Here is a 24,127-nt window from a genome sequence, read left to right as displayed (position 1 = left end):
TAACCAATCTAGATTTAATATTTAAAACTCTTATGTAACAGTCATGATATTCCTCTTAACAACAAATATATATATATATATAGCCATGAAGCATGTTTTTTGAAAATATTTTTTTCTGAAAAATTTCTTCTTACTATTTGAATGACTTGTCATCTAGTTTCCAATGAAAGGTCAAAATGTACATTTGGATCTAGGGAATTTAACCAGATTTGCTAAACTCTTTTAGGAAAGGAAAAAAAAGATCTGCTCTAGGCATGAAGTCTGACTCTTTTCCTTTTCAGTTCCTCTGGGCATCATATTAGATTGGTTTCCCTGATGTGGTCATGCCCTTATATTCCTGCTGAGTTTGATTGTGGTCCCATACTTCATTCTCAAGAAATGCTGCCCAAAGGCGCACATGCACAAAGGTATACCAACAGAATTACCACAGGAGGCCTCAATAGCCTGAGGCAGGTGAGGCCCAGAGAAAATATGAAACATACAGAATTTATTAAAAGGCAAGTCTCCACCCCAAAAACGATGATATGGAATTCCATTATGAAAATAATTCCAGATGGACTGATCCTAAAAATGATCTTTTAATTTTTGCATACCATGTAAGAGAACTACTGCTATATTTCTGCCCAAATATAGTTTAACTAGATTAACTAGCTATTAAATAGTCAACAAGTGATTTATTTTGTTCCAGTTTCAAACTAGCCGGTCAATAATGTATAAAATATTTGGTTGGGTTTTTTTTTAATTTGTTTTGTTCAGAAATTACTGAATTCCTCAAACCAAAAGTATAGAATATTTCCAATTCGAATCAGCAAACATTTATGAAATGACTATTATGAATAAGGTACCCCACATATCCAGTCAGTTGCCAGATCTTGTTCTGTCTTTATATCCTCTTCGAAACAACTATCAACTAAATTACTTTTCAGACTATAATACTTTGCTACTCAGTAATTAACTCCAGTGACTCTCTATTACTTTGGCATCAAATATAAAATCCTCTATTTGGCATTTAAATCTACCAAATATAAAATACCAAATATAAAATCCTCTATTTGACATTTAAATCTACCAGTTTACCTTTTCAAACTAATTACATATTACTGCTTTTCATGTACATTATAATAGCATCAAGCTAACCTGCTTAATTTCTTCATATATAGCACTCCTATTATCTTATTTTTCAACATATTATAAAGTTCTAGCTTATGTGCTTTATTTAGCAAAGCAATGTAGATAGAACATATTTACTCATATGCAAATATGTAATAAAACTATAAGTCAGCTGCAAGCTAGATGTCATTTGACAAACATGACTGCTACTTCTAGTCCTAGTTTCTCAAGTGTTTTGTATTTGGTGGGTGTTGATGTACATTTAAATTCTCAATATGCCTTGTAAGGCAGTTATCTGAATAAATTTTGTTTTTAATCAAGCAAGTTAATTTTCAAATTTCAGGGTTAAAACTTTACTCTTTCAGTTAAGAAAGTATATTATTGAGTATTTTGGTTGTAAAATAGGCTTAGGTGTCTTATGCTATATCACTTTTATTAAACTGCAAATTAGCTAGTTGTATGGGTCTTATCACATGCTGTTTATGACTCCCAGGGTTTAGATGAAGAAACAAGATCCCAACAGATCAATATTTCTGTTTACAAACTTATTATGGATTATTTTGATGCTGAAGTATTAGCTAAGAGGTGTCCTACATGCAAGACAAAGACAAAAACTATTTAAGAATAAAACCCAAACCAGATTGAAATATAATTGGAAAATGTTTATTGAAATAAATAAAAATAAACAGAATACTGATAATGCTAATTTATGGTTTTCTAAGTCAATATGCTGCCAGGAGTATACTCTGTTTCTATTCATGTTTGATACCACTGTTCTTTTGTAAATTATAAAACCCGTTTAAATACAGTAAATAACACTCATTGTGACTGACGTAGAATGAAGGTACAAATCATAGGAACTGAGGATGTTATTAAATGTAATACAAGAATATGTGAAGAGATGTGAACAGCTTCCAAAAAGTAAATTCAAATAAATTAAGAATTCAAAATTTGAGTTTTGCCTATAGGCCAAAAATGATTTTTCATGTTAGTATGTTAATTGTTATTCCTTAGAAAATAAACTGAACTCTTAGAAAAATTTCTACTAAAACACTTAAAATTTTGAAGTAATTAAAATAAAAATGTTTGGGTGCTTAGAAATAAGGGATAAGCTAGTTATTTGGAAAACTCCCTTATGTAGAATATCTCATTCTCTGGCAATACCAGATAAATGAAACTCTCATGTAGGTTGGTATTGAAATGCACAACATGCTATAAAAAAAGAAAGAAAAATGTTTTTGAGCTTGATATAAATATGGTTAAAAGTGTACAGTATTATAGTCATTATAGTATATAACTATAAAATAGCTTATGTTCATGGCTACAATAATACAGTCTGAGAAAGATGATGGAAAACAGTTTGCTTCTGATAATCCCCTTATTATTATAGGATAGTAGCATTACAAATCTCTTAATCCTTTAAGAAGAAATGCTCACTCTGGAGAGGTTTACTGTATTTATCATTTAATAAAATATGTTCTAGAAATTAAGAGTTTTACAGTTTTCTCTATCTGGTCCTTCTCCATGGCTGCAAGTTGCTATATTTTAGAGAGACTCATTTTTAGTAATAGAGCTTCACCTGAAATTCTCAGGGCTTCACAAGAGTAGATGAAGGACTTAAATAGAAAATGTTGATAAGAAGCTTTGGCAAACCAAATTGGGGATGCCATTTAATGTTTTTTTCCCTTATTTATTATTGAAGGACTGCACACCATTTCCTAAGATAATTTTTTTATCACTAGCAAACATTTTGTACATATGAGAATTTTTAAATAACATTTAGTGATGTCATACATTAACAGGAAACTTTTCAAAAACTTACATAAACTTAAACTGTATTTAAAAGAAATTTTAAAATCTCCATCACAAGAAAAAATTAATACTTCTTAAAGAAAAATTGATTTCTATTAAGAGCACATTTTATATACCTTAAAAAATTCTTAAAATCTAATTTTTATAATTTCAAACTTGCTACCATATAAGTACAAATTTAATTTCCTAAATCAGTGCTAAGTTTGTTTGTAACTCAGTCACAAATATTTTTGATTTTAATTTTGAGGCTTTTGTGAATCATATAAAATTTTAAATATATCCTTTTAATGTACCTTAAAATTAGTTGACTATATTCAATATTTCTTGCATATATGGTTTTAAATGTTGGAATAAAGTAAATTTGGATATAATAATATTTTAGAAAGATTTAATTAACTAAACTAAATCTTCATACTATGGTACATACTGAAGCAATTTGGTTTAATAACCTTTATTTTAAAAGTAGTCTCTTCAGTTAAAATATACATCTGCACCAAGAATTTGTTCCATTTACTTTTTTGCTTTTGAGATCCTAAAGCAAACATTCTTACTTATATGGAAATTTTAGAAAATTTGTCAAAAATATTTTCAGTTGTTATCTCTCTGCAAATGGATTCCAGATCTATATATATCAAATCCTACTATTCTTGAACTCTAATTAGTCAATACTATCTGACATCTGGATTTATAATTAATGAAACAACATTTCCCACCCCTGTCCCTTAGAAAGGTTGATTGCTTTCTTTTACCTCTTGGATAAAATGCAATTTTTTCAGTTTAATAAATAAATTTCTCTACAATCTGGTCCCTACTGACCTTTCCAGACTTATTTCATGTTACTTCCATTTACTTAATCTGTGTTTCAGCAAACTAGCTTGCTATTTCCAGGACTCCATATACCATCTTCCCTCTTCATGCTCATGAACAAGATATTCCACATACCTGGAATGTGCTCTATCCTTATCTCAGCCTTTTGGAATCCCTTGTCCTTTTTTTTTTAAATAAAGTGCTACCTCCTATAGGAAGCCTTTCAAGAACCTCCATTGCTGTTGTGTTCCCCCTCCTCAAATTGTCTTCTATTTATTAATCAATCAACAAGCACCATTCTAGCCACTGGACAAACAAATATAAAAGAGATCCTAAACTTCCCCCTTCCCCAAAAATTATTTTTGTCTCTTATGAATGAATCTTATATGTGCCTAGCTATTTATATATTGTTTACCCAGTAAGATGTGAATTCAACTCTTAAGAAATATTTATCAATTGAATAAATACTCAAACATTGAAACAAATCTATGTTTGTATCAAATTGAGTTTGCCCTGAGGGTGGGGAGTAGAATAAATCAATTATCCTACCCTACCCATTGCATGTGGATATTTCTTTTTAAAAAAAATTTTTAAGATTTTATTTATTTTGAGTTCTACAATTTTCCCCCTAATCTTACTTCCCTCCCTCCACCCCCCACAAAGGGCAATTTGCAATTTGCCAGTCTTTACATTGTTTCTATGGTATACATTGATCCAAATTGAATGTGATGAGAGAGAAATCTTATCTTTAAGGAAGAAACATAAAGAGATAGCAAGATCACACAATAAGATATCAGGTTTTTTTTTCCTAAATTAAAGGTAATAGGCCTTGGTCTTTGTTCAAACTCCACAGTTCTTTCTCTGGATACAGATGGTATTCTCCATTTTTAGGCAGCCCAAAATTGTCCCTGGTTGTTGCACTGTTGGAATGAGCAAGTCTATCAAGGTTGATCATCACCCCCCATGTTGCTGTTAGGGTATACATTGTTTTTCTGGTTCTGCTCATCTCATTTAGCATCAGTTCATGCAAATCCCTCCAGGCTTCCCTGAATTCCCATCCCTCCTTGGTTTCTAATAGAACAATAGTGTTCCATGACATACATGTGGATACTTCTGTTGAGCAAATCAATCCAAGACATTAAAATAAATGTCAAAATCAAGTTGATCAGGGGTGGCTAGGTGGCGTAGTGGATAAAGCACTGGCCTTGGAGTCAGGAGTACCTGGCTTCAAATCCGGTCTCAGACATTTAATAATTACCTAGCTGTGTGGCCCTGGGCAAGCCACTTAACCCCGTTTACCTTGCAAAAATCTAAAAAAAAAAAAAATCAAGTTGATCAAGTTCTTTAAGTGAAAGGGCAATATAAAGGAATCAAGCTTATAGAGTCAAAACCAAGCAGAATAGTCTGTGAGGGCAGCCTGGCTCTATCAGCTGAACTGGTACCAAGCTCTTGAGCTCTTCCTCTGCTGTCTAAAAATACAATGCTAACCATCTCAAGGTCATAATTTTACATTTTTCAAGCATGTTTACCCATACTTTCAATTGTTCCTGAAGGGCAGTGAACACTTGGGTATCTTTTCCTCCTTTAGATACCTTATGTATCAAAATGTCATCATTCCCACATTGATATTTCCCCTAGAGCAGTATTTGTTTATATATAATCTTGGTACTATCTGGTTCCTTGTCCCATCTTTGTACTTTTTCCAAACCATTTCTGCCTCTCTTATCAACATATTCAAGACTGTGGTCTTAGGGTTCTGTTATGGTGGTTCTATTGTCCTTTCTAGTGAAACTGACTGTTAAAGTAATATTTATAGATCTTGTCCATTTTTTTTCTCTTTGTGCTCATTCTTCTGTTTTCATCCTTAAATGACCTTTGGAATAATTTTGCTTAGTTGTTTCTCTTGCCAAATTTATTTAAATTGATTTTATCATTTACTTCTCTCTTCTTTATGAAACAATTCTTTAGTAGTCCTTGACTATCATCCCAGCTTTGAAAGTAAGTTAAAGTTATGCTGACTAAAGCACTTCTTAGGCTCTTTTGGTCTGTATATCTCTAATTATTTATCTATCATATATGTGTATGCATGTGTGTATATGTATATATATACACACGTGTGTGTCTGTGTGTCTGTGTGTGTGTGTGTATACAGAGAGAGACAGACAGACAGACGGAAAGAGAGAGAGTGAAAACTACTTTAGGCAAGTCACTTAAGCTCTCATATTTCTTAAACAACTTCCTTAACATATTGAGAAAGTACAAACTCATAGAAGGATTTTCCTCAAACTCACAGAAGTTTCCTCATAGGTCTAGTCCCTACCCCACTCCCTTAAAATTACTCTGAGTGTTTGTTTCTTTTCTGAGATGTTTTCCCCTTGTTTCTTATTGCTTGTTACTTGTTTAACGAGGTCAGGATTAAAATATCATGTCATCTCTTTTTCCCATTTTTCTTGCTTTTTTACTAATGATCTGATTGCACCCAAACAACTGATTACAGGATATATATAATCAGTAGCAATCTTCTAAAATTTAATCTGTTTCATTATTTTTATAAAATTATTTGGTACTTAACATGACTAGTGTTTTTCACTTCTTTTCTCAAAAAGAATATTCATGACAGAAAAATATAAAGCCTTTGTTTTTTCTCATTCTTTTTCCTGAGCTTCACTTTTTTTCCATATTTTTTTCTTTCCAGGCTCCTATTCCCACATTTGTATTGAAGTCATTGAATTTCATAGTGGATGTTAATTTCATTTGAAGAGTCTTACTGGATTATTCATAAATTTTTTCCCACCTTTTCATCCTCAGGAACCAATGTTGGTGCAATTATTTTCATGGTGGGCATAGTGCAAATGCTTATCATCAATACTACAATGCACAATGATCAGATATTCTATGAATTAGTTTGTTTTTAATTTTTTACATATTTGCATTTTTAGGGTTTTGTGTGTTTTGTTTTTATATTGTAAACATCTATAAAATACTCTCATTTTGTTTAAGGTCTCTTTTAAGAAACTAAAACAATAGGAGATATAATGTAATAATAATAGAGTGACCTCATCTGAAAGTTCATGCATTTCAAATCTTTCTCTTTGTTTTAATTTTTGTTTTTTGGGGGTTTTTTGGTTTAGGGTTTTGTTTTTGTTCTTTTTGCAAGGCAATGGGGTTAAGTGGCTTGCCCAAGGCCACACAGCTAGGTAATTATTAAGTGTCTGAGGCCAGATTTGAACTCAGGTACTCCTGACTCCAGTGCCAGTGCTCTATCCACTGCACCACCTAGCTGTCCCCCCCCCCCCCATCTCTTTAAAAAAAATCATATTCATCTATTTTTCCCTCTCACTCTATGGAAGGAAAAAGAGCTAACAACTATACACAGTCAAGCAAAACAAATTCCTTTAATGCCCCCCCTACACACATATACCATATCTTTTTACCCTAAATCTATTACTTCTCTGTAGTGAATAAGCATGTTTTATCTTTAGTTCTCTGAAATTGTGAATGGTCATTGCATTGATTGTAAATTATGGTTTTCAAATTTTTTTACAATTTGTAGAATTCTTTTACAATTTGTAGAATTGTTCTTCTGGTTCTATTCATTTTTTTTAATTCATAAAAGTCCTCATATAAATCTGTGTCTTTTTGAAATTATCTATTTCTTCATTTCTTTTAGCACAACACTTAATTGCTGGGCACTCTCTTAGTTTCTAGTTTTTCCCACCACAACAAAGAGTTGTCACAAAATAGTTTTGAATATAATAGTTTTGTAAATTTTTATGCAGAGTATCTTTTACTCTTTCTTTAATTTATTTTGGGTTCAGGCCTAAAAATGATGAAATAATATTTAGCTGTACAATGAAATCAATCCTGCCCATTCCTTTCTTTGTTCCGAAGGACTATCAGTTGATAAGCTATAACTTCTTTTCTTCTGCTTTCATTTTATATCAAGATGGAAAGGATTCAAATCTTCCAGTTATCTGTCAATTGGTCAAGGATCTCACCTTTGTAATACCAAATCAAGTAAAAATTTATAAGTGATCTAAAAACTGTTTGATGTATGCCTTGCAGTCTCTTTTCCTTCATTGTGCAACTATCACTACAGAAGTGAAAGGAAGTTAAACAGACCGAGAATTCTTTTGTATTTTAATTTGTTTATTGGATTGTCGGGGCCAAAAATTTCACATCACCTAGTAACCAGCCTAGTAAAGTCACTAGAGCCTTGGTCAGGGTGGCAGGATCTAGCAGATCCCTAGCAATGATTTTGGGAATGGGGGGGTATTGCCAGGGCATGATGAAGAACTGGAGCAAGTCTTTATGGAAGTAATATGTAAAAAGGGAGTAAGGATACCTGCACCACCAACATTTTAGGGTGTTTAACAAATTTTAAGATACTTCATAAATATCAGTTATTATTATTGCAACATGTGCTATTTTCATGCTTAGTCCTGTGTTTTACATAATATATAACTACTTAATAAATGCAGATAAAAAGAACAAAGAAAGGCATGTAAGCAAATCAACCATCCCAGAATGTTATTTTCAAGAAGTTTGTGCATTAAGCTTAAATATAGCTAACACAAATCAGATTAGAAGCTAAAAAGAGAAGTCTTTTCAACATATTTACTTCATTAGTTTATAGTGCAAAGAATACATTAACTTCTAATGTTTTTGTTGTCAAACTTATATTTTTTTCTTTTCCTATGTGCCCATAGTTGTCAGGGCATAAATGACATATCTGTCTAAAACAGGCTAACTATTCCTTGGATTTTACATTTCATTATGCTTCAAGAGTCACAATTTTCAGTGAATGTTTTTACAGCAGAAAGAATTTCAAACTAAATTACAAAGAAAATCCTGTATGAACTTCATTTCAACTGTGAAAGTGGAAATTAGCAGTTATTCTTGTTTATTGGTACAAAGAACAGAGTCTATATAGGGGTTAGCAGAGTCCATGATGCATTCATGATTCGTTTAAAAAATTTAATAAAAAAATAAATTATTGATATTTTTTGTTTTTACATTGCCTAATTTTCCTCTCTTATCTTTTTTTTCCTTCTTCCTGTATAACAAAGAATTTATTTTAGAAAGGAGGAAAAAAAATCAGCAAACCCAGATTTCTTTTTATCTTTATCTTAAACATTTTCTCAGATTTATATATTCATGCATGTAACTTGGTTTTGAAGTAAAATAAATTGTTATGCAATCTTCTCAAATCTAGCATTTCTTAGTGAAGTTGAACTTATATATTGATATTACTTACTACTTAGCATTTATCAGTACAGTAAGTATACACAATAATTTTGGAAAATTATTATAAAAATGACCTCTGAAAAATGTATTATATACACAACTCCTATTCATGCATTTTATACACCAAACTTGTTTTGTAATTGATCTTCATACATTGCAAGCTCTCACCTGTCATACTTTCACCAGCTAGTCCTTTGTATTGGGAGTCAACTCAGCCCTTGCCTTGGTCTCTTAGAATTCCAAGTTTCTTCACAGCCCTATTCATCTACCTTCCTGAAAGAATGTAAACTTGAAGGATCTGGGTCAGGTCGGGTATCATGAACACCAGAACATAGAAAGAGGATGAAATTAGAAGGATTTTCTAACCCAGAGATTTTCTAATCAGAAGATACAGCTTGTGGAAGTATAGGTATAGGAATAAAGGGGATGGAACAGAAGAAAAGGATTCTCATCTTAGGAGACAGTGACTGAATGAATGAGAGGGATCATAGAGCAGAAGAGTGGTGTATACATTACCATCTTTCTTCTCCTTGCTCCCTTCCCTCATTCTTCTTCTTCTCTTCTCCCCTTCCTCTCTCTTCCCCCCCCCACCCCTCCAGTTCAGAGGCTCTGAACTTAGCTGCCTCTCATTGTCCCTATAGTTTCACAACACTCCTCACCAAACCTTTATCCAATTTGTAAAATGACTGCTCTGAGCTTTGTTTTTTAAATTTCCTTTTTCTTGTTTAGAGATGTCCTAAAATATGCAAGATAACTCTTTAGCTAAATATTATGTTGAAGAAGGTTCAGTGGCTCCCATATTGCCTTAAAAATAAAATACAAATTCCTTTGTTTAGTGCTTTAGGTCATCCATGGTTTGTCTCAACCTTCCAGACTGATTATATATTACTATCCCTAGTGCCTTTTTCAGTCTTGGCAATTAACTCTGTGTGTGTGTGTGTGTGTGTGTGTGTGTGTGTGTGTGTGTGTATTTCATCTTCTGTCTCTGTGCTGGGTATCATTCATTCATGTGTGGAAGGCTTTCTCCTTTAGGTCCAGTCTCCTATCAGCTCTTAGTTCAAGTGATACCTCCTTACAAGATGCCTTTCCTACCTCCACCTCATCACCTTCTCTTAGTGATTCTCCATCCTAAAAATTTATTGTAATTTTCAAGGTTTTAGAGTCATTGCAATCTTGACTTCAAGTCTCATCTCTGATACATTACTGTGTAAGCCTGGGCAGCTTACTCTACCTCTCAGTTTTTCAGAAGATTCTCTAATATTCATTAAGTTGCCAAATTGAAGTTTGCAAACCTTTTAAGTAATGCTGTGTCTGTGTGTGTGTGTGTGTGTGTGTGTGTGTGTGTGTGTGTGTGTGTGTGTGTGTGTGTTTTACTTGATTGTGCAATTTAAACTATCCAAAATGGTATAGAGAGCCCAGCATTGAAGCCAGGAACCCAAAGATCTGGGTTCTAACCCTACCTCCAATACTTATTAACAAGTCAACCTCACAGTATGCTGGTCTGATCTCTCTGGAAATCTGCATTCATTTGAGAGGGAATTACCTGGGATATCCATATATCAATGAAATCACAGTTCTTGGAGTCTATCCTTTATTCCATTTTACATTGTTAGATAAACCTAGTTTCTAGTCAGTGTAGTATGTCTTTTCATTATTTGTATATTGGTACAAAGAACAAATTCTATATAGGGGTTAGCAGAGTCCATGATGCATCAACCTCACTGGAAGATAAGGTCATCTGTCCAGTGTCACCTCTTTTTAAAACAGGATGCTTCTTGAGATTTTGAAACATATACAATTCCTAATTTAGTATACATTTACATTGAAATGAAGTGATAGACATCAAGGAGGATTGTTTGTTTAGTTGTAATACCTCTATCAGCATAGGATGGATGGTGGTACCCTTTTTACTCTTAGATAACTTTAGCTCTTTCCTCTTTAGATAATTTTAAGAGTTCAATGCAAGAGCTTAACTGGTAATTGGATCCAGTGGTATACTATCTTTGGAATCATCCTAATTTTTAAGAAGCAAGAAGTAGACAGAATTCACAGTCCCTTCTAGAAGTGTCCAATAAAACCTGCCCCACCTATTGAGAAAGTCCATTTTGACCAAGAACTCAGCGTCTAAATTGACAGCGTTCACATTTCTGTTTAGGTATGTAGAGAGAGAGAAGGGGGAAAAAATCAGGGAGATAGTTATTTAATGAAGAAATTGTACCAAAAAGGAACATAACAGCCCACAAAAAAGTGTGTAGCCATAAGGAAGAAAATGTAAATGAGGACCCTTTTTCTCATTTTCTGGTCATGTTTTAGATTTTTTTAAGTCACTTGCCATTTTGTTCATGAATAACTTCACAAAGGAAATTTGCTTTAGGGGAGATAGAGCAGGCTGAAAGTCTGTTCATTCTAATGATACTTTCCCGTATGTTCTTCCCCTTCTAAGTCCTATTTGGCTGCATGGCCCATTTTCAACATAGAGGTACTTCTCCCACATGGCATACTTTTGACTGACCAGACTGTCAATTTACGTGTTGTTATCACCTACAACATGAGTAGCATTAGGTTTGCTACAAAAATAACATCTTGCTGCACTGTCCATCTGGACACTCAGGATTTTTTTGCCCTTACCATTTTAAATCACTTTAAATCATTACTGTTTTCATTGGTATATACCAAGTTAATCACAGTAGAAAATGGAGTACTTGAAGATCAACATATAACTATGTTTCCCCACATCTATAGACTAGAATAAATAAACCATAGTCAGCTCAAGTTATAGAATTCACTGCTCAAGAAGTGATGAAATCTGCTATAATGACAGAATGATAAAAAAGTGCATAAATTCTATGATAAATAATATATGTATTTATGCAGGCCAGAAGAAGGAAAAAATCATTGAATTAGTTTCTTTAGACTGTCAGCTGATGGTGAAGAATTCTTTTTGTTTACTGAATTGTAAATTTTAATAAGGAAAATTGTCAGGGGACCTTAACATTCCATTAAGGATATTGGCTACTACTTAAAAACAGCAATAGCAAAAAACAAGAGTTATGGGTATGATTCATTTTGAATTTAAGCTAATTCTGACTAAATATTTCTAAAAGTTAATTACACATTTGAAAGTAATATTTTAAAAAATTTCTATACAGCAAACACATGTTGTACATTTCCCCTTGTATTATTTAAGAAAGTAAAAATATTTACTCTTGATTCTGAATACACTAAAAGGTTTATGAAATTTTTCTCATGAACTTCTCTTTTTTCTACCTGCTTGTTTATCTCATGGGAGGGAAAGCATGTGCAACCTATAAATAATGCTTACATTTCAGTTTAAAAATGTATAGAGTAGAAAAGCCTCTGCCAAGAAAGGTCAAATGCCAGAGCAAGCTGACGCTGTTTGTGAATTAGACAATACTTAGATGTTACAGTTCTGAACTTTGTAAGCAGATGTATTTAATATTTATGCCCTCTACACAGTGAACACCTAGAAATGTTACCAATCTTGCTTTTTACTAACACATTTTAACCACCACTGGAGATTCAATTTTTTATTTGCTCTTCAGAAATGCAAAGGAAGCTGTCACCCCCAAATATATCCCACAATCTGAACATTTCTAAAACAACTATTATTTGAAATTTTTTTATTTATTTTTGTGTGTTTTTCCCAGTTTTCTTTATGTATCATAATTTTGTATTTTTGAAGATACAGCAAGGAATTTCTTTTCTACTAATACATTTCTTAAGAACATCATTTGCTACCCAGAAAACAATCCTTGGCTGTGAAGTTAAATAGTAACAAAAATGTATTAGAAATATTCTTCTTTTCATCCCATAATAGTGCAGAAATATTCATTTCTTAAAAATGGAATTAAACTGGTAATTTTTCAGTTTAACTAAATAATTGTTATATTGATTAATAAGAATAACTAGTATTTGTATAACATTTTAAAATTTGCAAAGTATTTTACATGTTAACTCATTGGATCATCACAATAACCTTATGAAGTACATACTGTTTTTATATACTCCTTTTTTTGGTTGAACCTAAGATATAGTAAAGCAAAGTATAGTATAGGAAATGGTAGCAACCCTTTTTTTTTTTAAAGATTCTAATGTTCTCTGGAGAGAAGCAGTATAGTATCTGTAATATTATAGAAAGAACATTAGATTTGGATTCAGAAAACAAGGTATAAGTCTCAGCTTTGTCTTTCTTTTCACCTCAGTGGGCCTCAATTTCCCCATGTATAAAATAAAATAAATTGTTTCTAGGATTTCTTCCAGTTAATTCCACCATAACAAATATTTGTACAATTGTTTAAATTACAAGAGTTATAAATAGATGGAGAAGATACACATACAAGGAACCAAATTAGATCGTTTTTATTTTTAGTGGACTGATTCCTCTGAAGTTCTGTACTCTGAGGTCTTAGTCAATTGTTATGTAAGTAAAATAACTACAGAAATTCACTAACTTCATCTTGACCGGCATTACTTGGCCTTTTAGACTATTTGGTTTATACATACACACAAAGAGAAATGCACATTTGGAACAATTATATATAATTGTGCCAAGAAAGTTCTTATCCAAAGGTTTTTGAGAATCATATGAAAGATATTAGTCTTTTTGTTAAGTTTAAAGCCTATTTACTAAAAGCGTTAGGTCATGTCTCTCAATTTTATTAAGGTATAAAAATGGATGACATGATGGGTCGAATAAAGAAAAATAATTTACTAATACATAGTTTGCTTGTTAAAATGCATGTATGACTATCAAAGAACACTGCTTCTATAAGGAAGAAAAATATTTTTAGTTCTTTTGGTTTAAACTTGACAATAAAACTAGTTATTATATGGTAAATATAATCAGTTACTTTAATTTTTCCTTAACTTGGTTTTGTAATGTGTTTTTAACAAAAATCATGAGGTGCTTTGTCTTTTCCAGTGCTATAATTTTATCTTATCCATAAAAGATATAAAACTATAGTAACTATTTGACAGTATTTGTGTGTATGTTGTTAATGTCAATCAATTGGACCTCAATAATATCCATCAATGATCAATAAATTAGTAGATTCTGAACCTGTTCAACCAATCAGGCACATTCAATATTTTGCTTATTTAGGATTCTTTTTGCTTTTTTAAAATAGTATTTTATTTTTTTCACAATTACATGTCAAGACAAATTTTAGCATTTATTTTGACAAGATTTTGAGTTCCAGATTTTTTCTCCCTCTTTCCCATCCTCTCTTCTGAAAATGGAAGGCAATTTGATATAGGTTATACACGTGTGATCATGTAAAACATATTTCTATATTAGTCACAGTTGTGAAAGAAAGAAAAAACAACAACAAAAACAAAGTAAAAAAAAAAGCTATGCTTCAACCTGCATTCTTTGTCCAACATCTGAATGTAAATAGTATTTTTCTTCCTGAGTCCTTTGTACTTGTTTTACTGCAAAGAGCTTCATAGTTGATCATCACATAATGTTGTTGACACTCTCTACAATGCATTTCTGGTTATTTAACTTGGCATCAACTTGTACACGTTTTTCTAGGTTTTTTCTAAAATCTGCCTGTTCTTCATTTTTCACTGCACAATAATATTCCATTATGTTCATATACCATGGCTTTTTCAGCCATTTCTCAATTGAGGTCTGTCCTCTCAATTTCCAATATTTTGCTACCACTAAAAGGTCTGTTTTTAAATATTTTTGCCCATAGAAGTTCTTTTACCTTTTTTTATGAACTCTTCTTTTAGGGTTTTTTTTTTTTTTTTGCAAGGCAAACGGGGTTAAGTGGCTTGCCCAAGGCCACACAGCTAGGCAATTATTAAGTGTCTGAGACTGGATTTGAACCCAGGTACTCCTGACTCCAGGGCCAGTGCTTTAGCCATTATGTACCTAGCCACCCCCCTTATGAACTCTTTAGGAAAGAATTAGCAGTGTATTGGTGAATCAATAAGTCTGCATAGTTTGGTTGCCCTTCAAACCTGATTCTAAATTGCTCTCCAGAGTGGTTGAGTCAGTACACCACTCCACCAACAAAACATTAGTGTACCAATTTTTCAACATTCTCTCCAACATGAAGTATTTTCCTTTTTAGTCCTATTAGCTAATCTGCTAAATTTAAGTAGGTACTTCAGGTAGGTACTGCATTTCTTTTATCAACAGGATACTTGTTCATATGCCTATGGATAGTTTTATTTCTTCATCTTCATTCATTCATACATATCCTTTGATTATTTGTCAATTAAGGAATAGCTTGTATTCTTATAAATTTGATTCAGTTCCTTAGATTTTTGAGAAATGAGACCTTTATCAGAGACATGTGGTGTAAAAAATTGTTTCCTGGCTTTCTGTTTTCCTTCTAATCTTGGTTGTAATGGTTTTGTTTGTGCTTTTTAATTTATTGTAATCAAAATTGTTCAACATTTTATAAAGGGCTCTCTCTCTCTCTCTCTCTTTCTCTCTCTCTCTCTATCATGAACCTTTAACTCATTTAACTTCTCCTTTATAAATCTAAATGCTACTTTCTGTAAGGAAGAGGAAGGAGGGTGAAAAATGGTAAAACTCAAAACCTTGTAAAAATGATTGGTAAAAACTATCATTGTATGTAGTTGAAAAAATTATTGAAATTTTTTGTAGTTGGAAAAACTAAATATTGTTATTACTTCATTGTCTGTTACCTTTTAACAAGAAGTAGTTTCCTCCCTTATCTTTTTTAATTAGGCCTATTTTTGCTTTTGCTTTGTTTGATATCAAGATTGCTACTCCAGCTTTTTTTTTTTAATTTCATAGATTCTCCTCCTGTTCCTTACCTGTACTTTGTGTGGGTCTCTGCTTTAAGTTAGGAGGGTGGGTGAATGATATCAGTTCATTCTTATTCTCATCATTATAATATACACAATGAAGTGAATATAGAAATATAACTTACCCAACAGGAAATTAGAAGGATAATGAATTAAGTAAAGGGGGTAAAGAGTGCTGACAAAAGGGAGAGTATTCTAAGGGAGGCAGTAGACAGAAGCAAAAAACCTTTTGAGAAGGGAAAGGATGAAAGGAGAGAGGACAAACAGGAGGAAAAACAGAATGGAGAAAAATACACACTAATCATAACTGTGAATGTGGATTAGATGAACTCTCCCATAAAATGAATTTAATTTAATTAGCAGAGTGTATCAAAAAACCATAATCCTGTTGAGTCAGGTGGATTTCTGTATTCAACTAATTGTGTATATTATTCTCTCTTTTAGCCAACACTGAGAGTAAGGTTCAAGCAATGCCCATCACTCACTCTCCCTCTTTCCCTCTTCTATAACAGTTTTTGGCACCTTCTTCCTTTCTTTTAAATTTGAGCTCCACTCCCAGAAAGAGCACTTGGGATGAGGATGACAGGTGCTGCTGGAGGCCATAGGAGTCTAGCAGCTTACCTGGTGCTGAACTGGGGTCCTAGTGCTGGTATCTGGCTTGTGCTATGGAGGGTGGGGTGTTTCTGGGTTTCCCCAGGGCTATGCTGCAGTACTTGGAGGTCTGGACATTAGTGGCTGCCTGTTTGCCGGGGCTATACTGAAGCACATGGCAATTCTCAGAATTGAAGGTTCCCCACTCCCTTGGCCATGCATGCTGAGGCAGGTGGAGGGGGGGTCTTGTTGACGTTTGCTGATTCCCCACACTGGGCTCAGGATTTCCCACTGCTTTGCTGAGGTGTGACTTGCTGGAACACTTCCTCTCCTGGACTGCATTCCCCTTTTACTCGAGAGAGACAGATCTTTCTTGCAGATCTTCCAAGTTTCTTGAGCTAAAACATTGTTTCACCCTGTCTTTTTCTTAGTTTGCTGTTTTGGGCACTATTTTATGGTTATTTGGAAAGTGACTATGGGAGAGTTACTGCAGTTTACCGCTTATTCCACTATCTTGGCTTCTGAATCTTTAGGATCCTTTGTAAAGGCTCTTCACCATACAAAAAAAGGACTAAAGATGTTACTGAAAAGGAAAAAAAAACCTTTAAAAACATTATTTTATGCTCAGATTTCCCAATGAAGACAGCAACTATTGAGTACATTTTTTAAAAAAAAGTTAGAAAAATAGAAATATCTACACAAGTTCAGCCTGCCATTTTATTTAAAATCTATGGACCCAAGGTGAACTTTATTGTTAACGTCTGTATTTTTATAAAATGGCTTTCATTTTCACAGGTATTTTATTTCTCAAAGGGCTTTTTTATATTGGATCATTTTAAACTCACAACCCTCTGAAATTATTTTAGGAAGAAGTATTATTATCCCCATTTTACAAATGAACAAACTGAGTTTCAGAGGGGTTATCACTTGTCTAAGATCTCAAGAGCAAGATGCAAAGATAAAGGAGTAGATTTTCTTCCGGAATAAAGAAAAAAGCCATGCCATTTCTGAGGAAGCTAATTTCTCTTAAACTCACAAAGTGAATTTAGATAGCTCTCTATACTGTAATGTTATGATTTCAATATAACTAGGATTTCAACAACTAGAATGACTTTATATTTCCCATCCTCATTTGAGGTATAAACATATATGAACTGGAAGTATCTGCATTGAGATTATTATAAATGAACCTATGGTAGGTAATGAAATTATCCAAGTGAGAATATAGAGAGAGAAAAGAAGAGGGTCTAAAACAGAACCTGGTGATATCCCAGTAATTATGGTCGGCCATAACATAGCATAGTGGTCCAGCTTCATAGTCTATCATCCTACTGGAGACTGAGAAGTCAGACAGGGAGAAGAAACAGTAAAGAAAATGTGACAAGAAAACAAAGAGAAGAGGATATCTAGGAAGCTGTGGTGGGTCAATAGTATCAAAAGCAATTGAGGGGTCAAGAAGGATGACAGAAACAAGGACTTTTGGATTTGTCAATTAAAAAATCATTGATGGGGGTGGCTAGGTGGCGTAGTGGATAAAGCACTGGCCTTGGAGTCGGGAGTACCTGGGTTCAAATCCGACTTCAGACACTTAATAATTACCTAGCTGTGTGGCCTTGGGCAAGCCACTTAACCCCATTTGCCCTGCAAAAAAAACTAAAAAAAAATCATTGATGACTTAAGGGAGTGATGAGATCCTAACTTTCCATCAACACAAGGACTTAGGAACTTGACCCTTTCCTAGAGATGGTGTAGTATTCTGAGGCCAGCAGGGCAATATAATTTTAGACTCTGGGTATTTAAAAGACTGCCATGAAGAAGAAAGTTCAGACTTGTTCTTTTTAACTCTGGAGAGGAGAACAAAGAACAATAGATTGAGGTTGCATAGAGGCAAATTTAGATGATGTCAGGAAAAACTTTTTCACAATAAGTGGAGTTCCATCTACAAGTATAATGATCTTCCTTAGAAATCAGACTAGAAGATAACTTTTCAGCTATGTGGTGGAGGACATTCCTATTCAGGATCAAGTTGTCTCTTGCCCTTCTTCATCTGCAGTTCAGATTCCACAACATTTAGCTTCTAGGAGAGCTGTTATATGTTTGTGAAAACAAAAGTTAGACTAGGGCTTATCTCACTATTGGCTCATCTCCATTTATTTTTTAAAACAGCTTCTGTAGACATTTTAGTCATTAACTCTGTACATTTTGAATACCAAAGGGATTCAATGTTTCAACTTAATTTACTGATCTCCATATGAATGAATAACATTAAATTTTGTACAATGGTGAGATATTTTTACTTTGCCATTTCAATCACAGTTTGGACATATTATATTGAAACAATATATTTCATGAACTCAGAGCTTGCCACAGTGTATTACAGGTGGTTAACATATTTGTGAATTAGATTGAATTGCAATTATAAAGATTACATCACTATGGTTGCACCAGCCAACTTCATATCTCATGAAGATGATAATAACTCCATCAAGACCAATAATTATCCTTTTTATGTGGGAATACCTTGAAAAAGGATTAGATTTTTATCCCACAAAAAAGAATAATTCAATTCATTGTTAGTAAGACACTCTGTCTTGAGTTTTTATTTTTTTCCACTCGAATTTAATTTTGAATATAAAAAGTATATGATAGATTGAAAGTAATAGCAAATCAGAAACACAAAGAACTTAGTATTTTTATTGAGGAGAAAACTATTCATGAGAATGTTATCATCATGAATAATAAAAAACATGCAGGAATGAGTAACAGGGTAAATTGTTATAAAAGAGGCATATGGATCTGATTCTGTGTGGGAAAAGAAAATTATATTCACTGCTAATTCTTTAAGGCCACTAAAGTCATGAGAAGAGAGATTTTACTAAATGGTACCTTTGTACTTTGAAAAAGTTATATGCTCCCAGTTGTGTGACTGGTTCCTTCTTAATACCTATGTGATCTTAAACAGGTCACATTACCATTCTGGGATACAATTTCCCCTCCTTGGTAAAAAGAGGGAGTTGGAGTAGATGGTCTCTGCCTTTCCTAGCTCTAAATCAAAATTTGGGAGTATCATATCATTCTTTGTATTTTTCTTTAGTGATGACTAGCAACATTGCTGCAGGGAAAGGTGTGGTTATAGAGGAAAAGAAGGTATTACTAAACACAGTTTAAATTATTTTGGGTAGAGAATCTGATAAAATTTGTAATTCATAAATAAATATGTAATATATTGAATTCATAATGTAATGAATGTGCATAAAAGCATACAGAAATATATATATATATATATATATATATATATATATATATATATATATTAACCAAATATCCTATAATTGGAGAGTTCAAAATTTCCTCCAGCAGGATAAGTCATGTGACTATAGATTAATAAAACAACTTTGATTATGAGATAAGGCCCCTGTACTTTAGTAATTGAAAAGTTCTGAAAATTCAAGCAAACTGGAGATACTGACATTGTTTTGGAACTATAGCATTTATTTCATGTGTTAATATAAGAGAAAGCCTGTGATAAAGTGTAGGAAATTTACCATAGCAAATGCATTTCCTTTCACTCAACTGTAGCCTGGTACAGATTAAATTCAACAGTATATGTAATATATTCTTAATTCCTAAAGGGGAAATATAGGATTCACTAAGGAGGACTAATGTGGAAAATGTTATATTCCTTTACATTTTACAAGACGTGAACAGATGGAAAAAATTATGCCAATTGGTAGAAAAATTTGTATGCAGTATAGCACACCTCTAAAGAGTGTTTAAAGCTAGTTTTCCAAGAATACTTATCTGACTTTTAGTTAATTCTTGTAGTTTCTTAACCCTAAACAAAAAATAGATATTTTGAAAATTCATTTTAGTTTATATCATTCTCCTAGATGAGTATTGAAAGCATTGTTTTTTTTATTAAAAGTATTAATTTAAAGCTAGAACAGTTCATCAACAATCATTTATTAATCCCTACTGTGTGTTAGGAATTATGTTTGTAAAGTGAGACTACAAGAAAAGTCATTTGATGACAAATCCAGATTCTCTAATTCTATATACTATGATCTCACTATGCCATTACGCTTTCTTATAATAGAAAAACAGATAATCTGGGATTGTTGATTTATAAAAGGATAACCATATCTGGGAGGACTTCACTCTCATCCAAGGACCCCACTGTCCTGATTGACCTTAGTTGCCTACTACATAGACCCAAGTCTAGCCATGTTTCATTTCATTCCCTGTGTATCACCACCATCTCCTTGAAGTCCCAATTCTGTAATCATAATCAAATAATCACTGTCATTGCTCTTGTAAAAGGATATATCAAGGAGGCAGCTAGGTAGCACAGTGGATAGAGCACCGGCCCTGGAGACAGGAGGACCTGAATTCACAACTAGTCTCAGACACTTAACCTAGCTGTGTGACCTTGGGCAAGTCATTTAACCCCATTGCCTTAAATAAATAAATAAATAATTAAGGGTATATCAGTCTACTCCTTTTATCATCCATGCAACTTTCAAAACCAAGACACCCTTTTTTGGCCACTTTTTCCCCTCTCCTCCTTTTAAAATGTAAGCTCTTCAAGGGCAGAGTCTATTTTTTTGCTTATGTATCTGTCATGAGTTCTTGGCATACATTAAGCTTTTAATAAACTCTTTTTCATTTGTTCATTTATAGGAATCATTTAAGGGATAAGCTCTTATATACATGATTCCATTAGAGAGAAAAATGAACTTTCATGTAAGGTACATCAAAATAATTGAAAAAAGAATTATTTTTGATTTACTGGATATTTATATTTTTCTTCTCTCTTCATTTTCACCTTTGCAGCACTGATAGCCATTGGACGGTACAGCATGACAATAGAGACTGTAGATGTTGGCTGGTGTAAAGAAATTACAGATCAGGGGGCTACCCTGATTGCACAGAGCAGCAAGTCTCTCAGATATTTAGGGCTGATGAGATGTGATAAGGTAAGAAATTTGTATTAAGTTGAATTAACTGTTAAAATGAAGATTCCTGAAAATTCCTGATGACTGTTGATTAATGGCATTTTTTGTATTTAATAATTATAACCCCACATCTTTAAGCTGTTAAATAGGATGAAATAGACAATTGGTTTTAAGGATTCTAACATTCAGACTTTCTCCAGAATTCCACATTTCTCTACTCAGATGCATTCCAAATATTTTTATGAGTATTTAATTTAGTTTCTTGCCACTTTGGTCTTGGTTTTGTTTAAATCACAGAGCAACATGGACATCACATCCTTCAACATGTGATTCATCAATTTATTTGTTCATTTAATAGATATTTATTAAGTGTGCATAACATCAGCTGTTAAATGTGTATAGTACCAGGGAGTAAATAAAAAATTTGGTTAAGACTTAGCTCCTGCCCTCATGAAACCTATAATCTAATAGAGTGTTAAGATACAAAAACATGTAAATATATTATATAGTGGGTTTTTTTGTAAAAGAATTAGATATAAAACAAAGATCTAAGTGAGCCTAAAGAGGAAGAGATTATCATGAAGTAGTGTCAAAGACAAATGGAACTAGCCAAAAAGATTAATAAAGAATTGGTAATACTGAATTAATACTTTTAAATACTTAGCCCACAGTGGCTAAAAAAGAGTTCAATTCCTGCCTTTACCCAGAATATTTTGACTCGACATTTTCTGAGAAAAGCTTTGTAATTGTATATTACTTTCAAGTTCTAGCTCTAGACAAATTAAGGGAAAAAAGATGAAACTAAGTGTACAAATCACTATATAATGACCTAAGTTTTCTAATTATAACACTGGCTTCTGGGGAACTGGAATGGGCCAGGTCTGAATGATTGTTGTCTCATTTTGTGTTGTATTTTGTATGTCTTAACAAGAATATTTAACCACCAAAAAATCAAAACAAAACATCCAGTTCTTGTCCTCCACAGTTTGATTATGTTATAAAATCCTTATTATAATCTCCCAGCCCAGACTAGAAAGCAGCCTGAATTAGTAGCTAAGCAATAGCTGGCAGACAGTCTCAGACAAGTCCCAGTTATTAGCTCATTTTAACTAAATGTGTTGCTTACTTAAAGAAACTTGCTTTAATTTTATTGTTGTCACATACAACTGCAAAAAATACCTAAGATATCAAAATGTTTATGTTTAAAAATAGATACAGATATTTTGTAAGGTCACATTTTTTTCTAGGCTATTCTTTTTAAAATTTCCTTAAAGGGGACAGCTAGGTGGCACAATGAATAGAGCACAGGCCCTGGAGTCAGGAGGACCTGAGTTCAAATCTTGCCTCAGACACTTAATAATTAACCTAGTTGTGTGACCTTGGGCAAGTCACTTAACCCCCACTGCCTTGCAAAAAACAACAACAACAACAACAACAAAAAAGACTTATTATACATCATTTTTGCATACCTATCTGATTTGAGCACCCCTTGAGGGGCAGGGGCAGTCATACCCCAACAGCATGGGTAGCTGATCTACTTTCATTTTCATACATTATATTATAAAAATGAAAATGTAAATGAATTTACACTTTCTTTTACACCCAACACATGTACATTTACTTTAGGTTTTATTTTAAAAGTTTTGTTAAAAGTTAGGGTTAGAAAGTCTGTTGAAATAACACCTATAAGGAATGAATAGTTAATATTCTGGTCCACTGATTCTTACTGTCATGGATGAGCACTGAGTTTCTAGGACAGTTATTTTGTACACCTAAAGGAGGTAGCATTGATGATCCAGAGATTCAGGATTTAAGGCTGAAAAAATATCTTTGAAGTAACTTTGTTCACTCTCCTTTTTTAAAAAATGAAGACCCTGAGGCCATATTGGCTAAGTGGCCTGCCTACTAACATATAGGTAGTATTGGTCGGGATTTGAAGTAAATCTTTGGTACTCTGAATTCAGTGTTCTTCCCACTGGTTCCAAGCTGTCTGATCTAAGGTGTACAAGAAGAAAGATTAAGGAGAAGCTGGTAACTGGGATAATCCACAAACAGCAACTGATTATTGTTGAGTTGGTTCTTGTTCCTTTGGATTGATTATTGTTCCTCTCATTTACATCAACTTTGCTTCAGATGTACAATTTAGTATTTCAGCCAAATTAATTTTTCCTCAGGATTTGTAAAAAGAAAACAAAAGGTCTTAATTGTTTAATAAAATATATTTCCCCTTTTTCTTTCACCCTTACTTGAAGTAAAAAAGAATAAGTGAGAAATACAAACTTGAAACCTTATGGATTTGTTTGGCTAAAACATTTGGTAAAACCCAAGGAAGAATATTAGTCCAACCCCTCCCTCAACAAATGCTGCAGTCCCAGTGCAGGTATTAAGGTAGCAATTGCATTAAGTTAAGTTAGTAGTTTTCTAGATTTATGGGAAGATAAGCATGTTAGAGATTTTACTCTGGGTTCTGAAGTTGATGCTATTTAATCTTCTCAACTTTAGTGCATTGTAAGAACCAAGAGAAGAAAAGCTGTGTGAGACTCCTTTGATGAATTGGGCTTAGTTTATATACTTAGAGACTGTTCAAAGAGTTACTTGACCTTGGGAATTAGAGCTGACCTCCAAATTACCTATCAACTTAACATGCATTTATTGGGTGGATTTAGTTAAAACTATTTGTGCAGTCAACAGGGTTCTAACAAGCAGTATGTTTACTCTGGTTATTCAGTTGGAGTTTGTCAGTGTCCTAGATAATGGAAATCATTTTTACCTCTTCAGCAGCAAAACTACAGATGCTA

General features: G+C 33.1%; 1 protein-coding gene across 1 annotated transcript in view; it reads left to right on the top strand.

Annotated features, from left to right (window-relative positions):
• FBXL17 (F-box and leucine rich repeat protein 17) overlaps positions 1–24,127 on the top strand; it is a 504,377-nt gene that overhangs the window by 456,099 nt on the left and 24,151 nt on the right. The window contains exon 8 of the mRNA XM_074207412.1: positions 21,208–21,350. Within this exon, the coding sequence (XP_074063513.1) occupies positions 21,208–21,350 (143 nt within the window). The remainder of the gene's footprint in view (positions 1–21,207; positions 21,351–24,127) is intronic.

Source organism: Macrotis lagotis, chromosome X (genome assembly GCF_037893015.1).
Source record: "Macrotis lagotis isolate mMagLag1 chromosome X, bilby.v1.9.chrom.fasta, whole genome shotgun sequence".
Lineage (NCBI taxonomy): Eukaryota > Metazoa > Chordata > Mammalia > Peramelemorphia > Peramelidae > Macrotis > Macrotis lagotis.
This window is presented reverse-complemented; position numbering and strand designations above follow the sequence as displayed.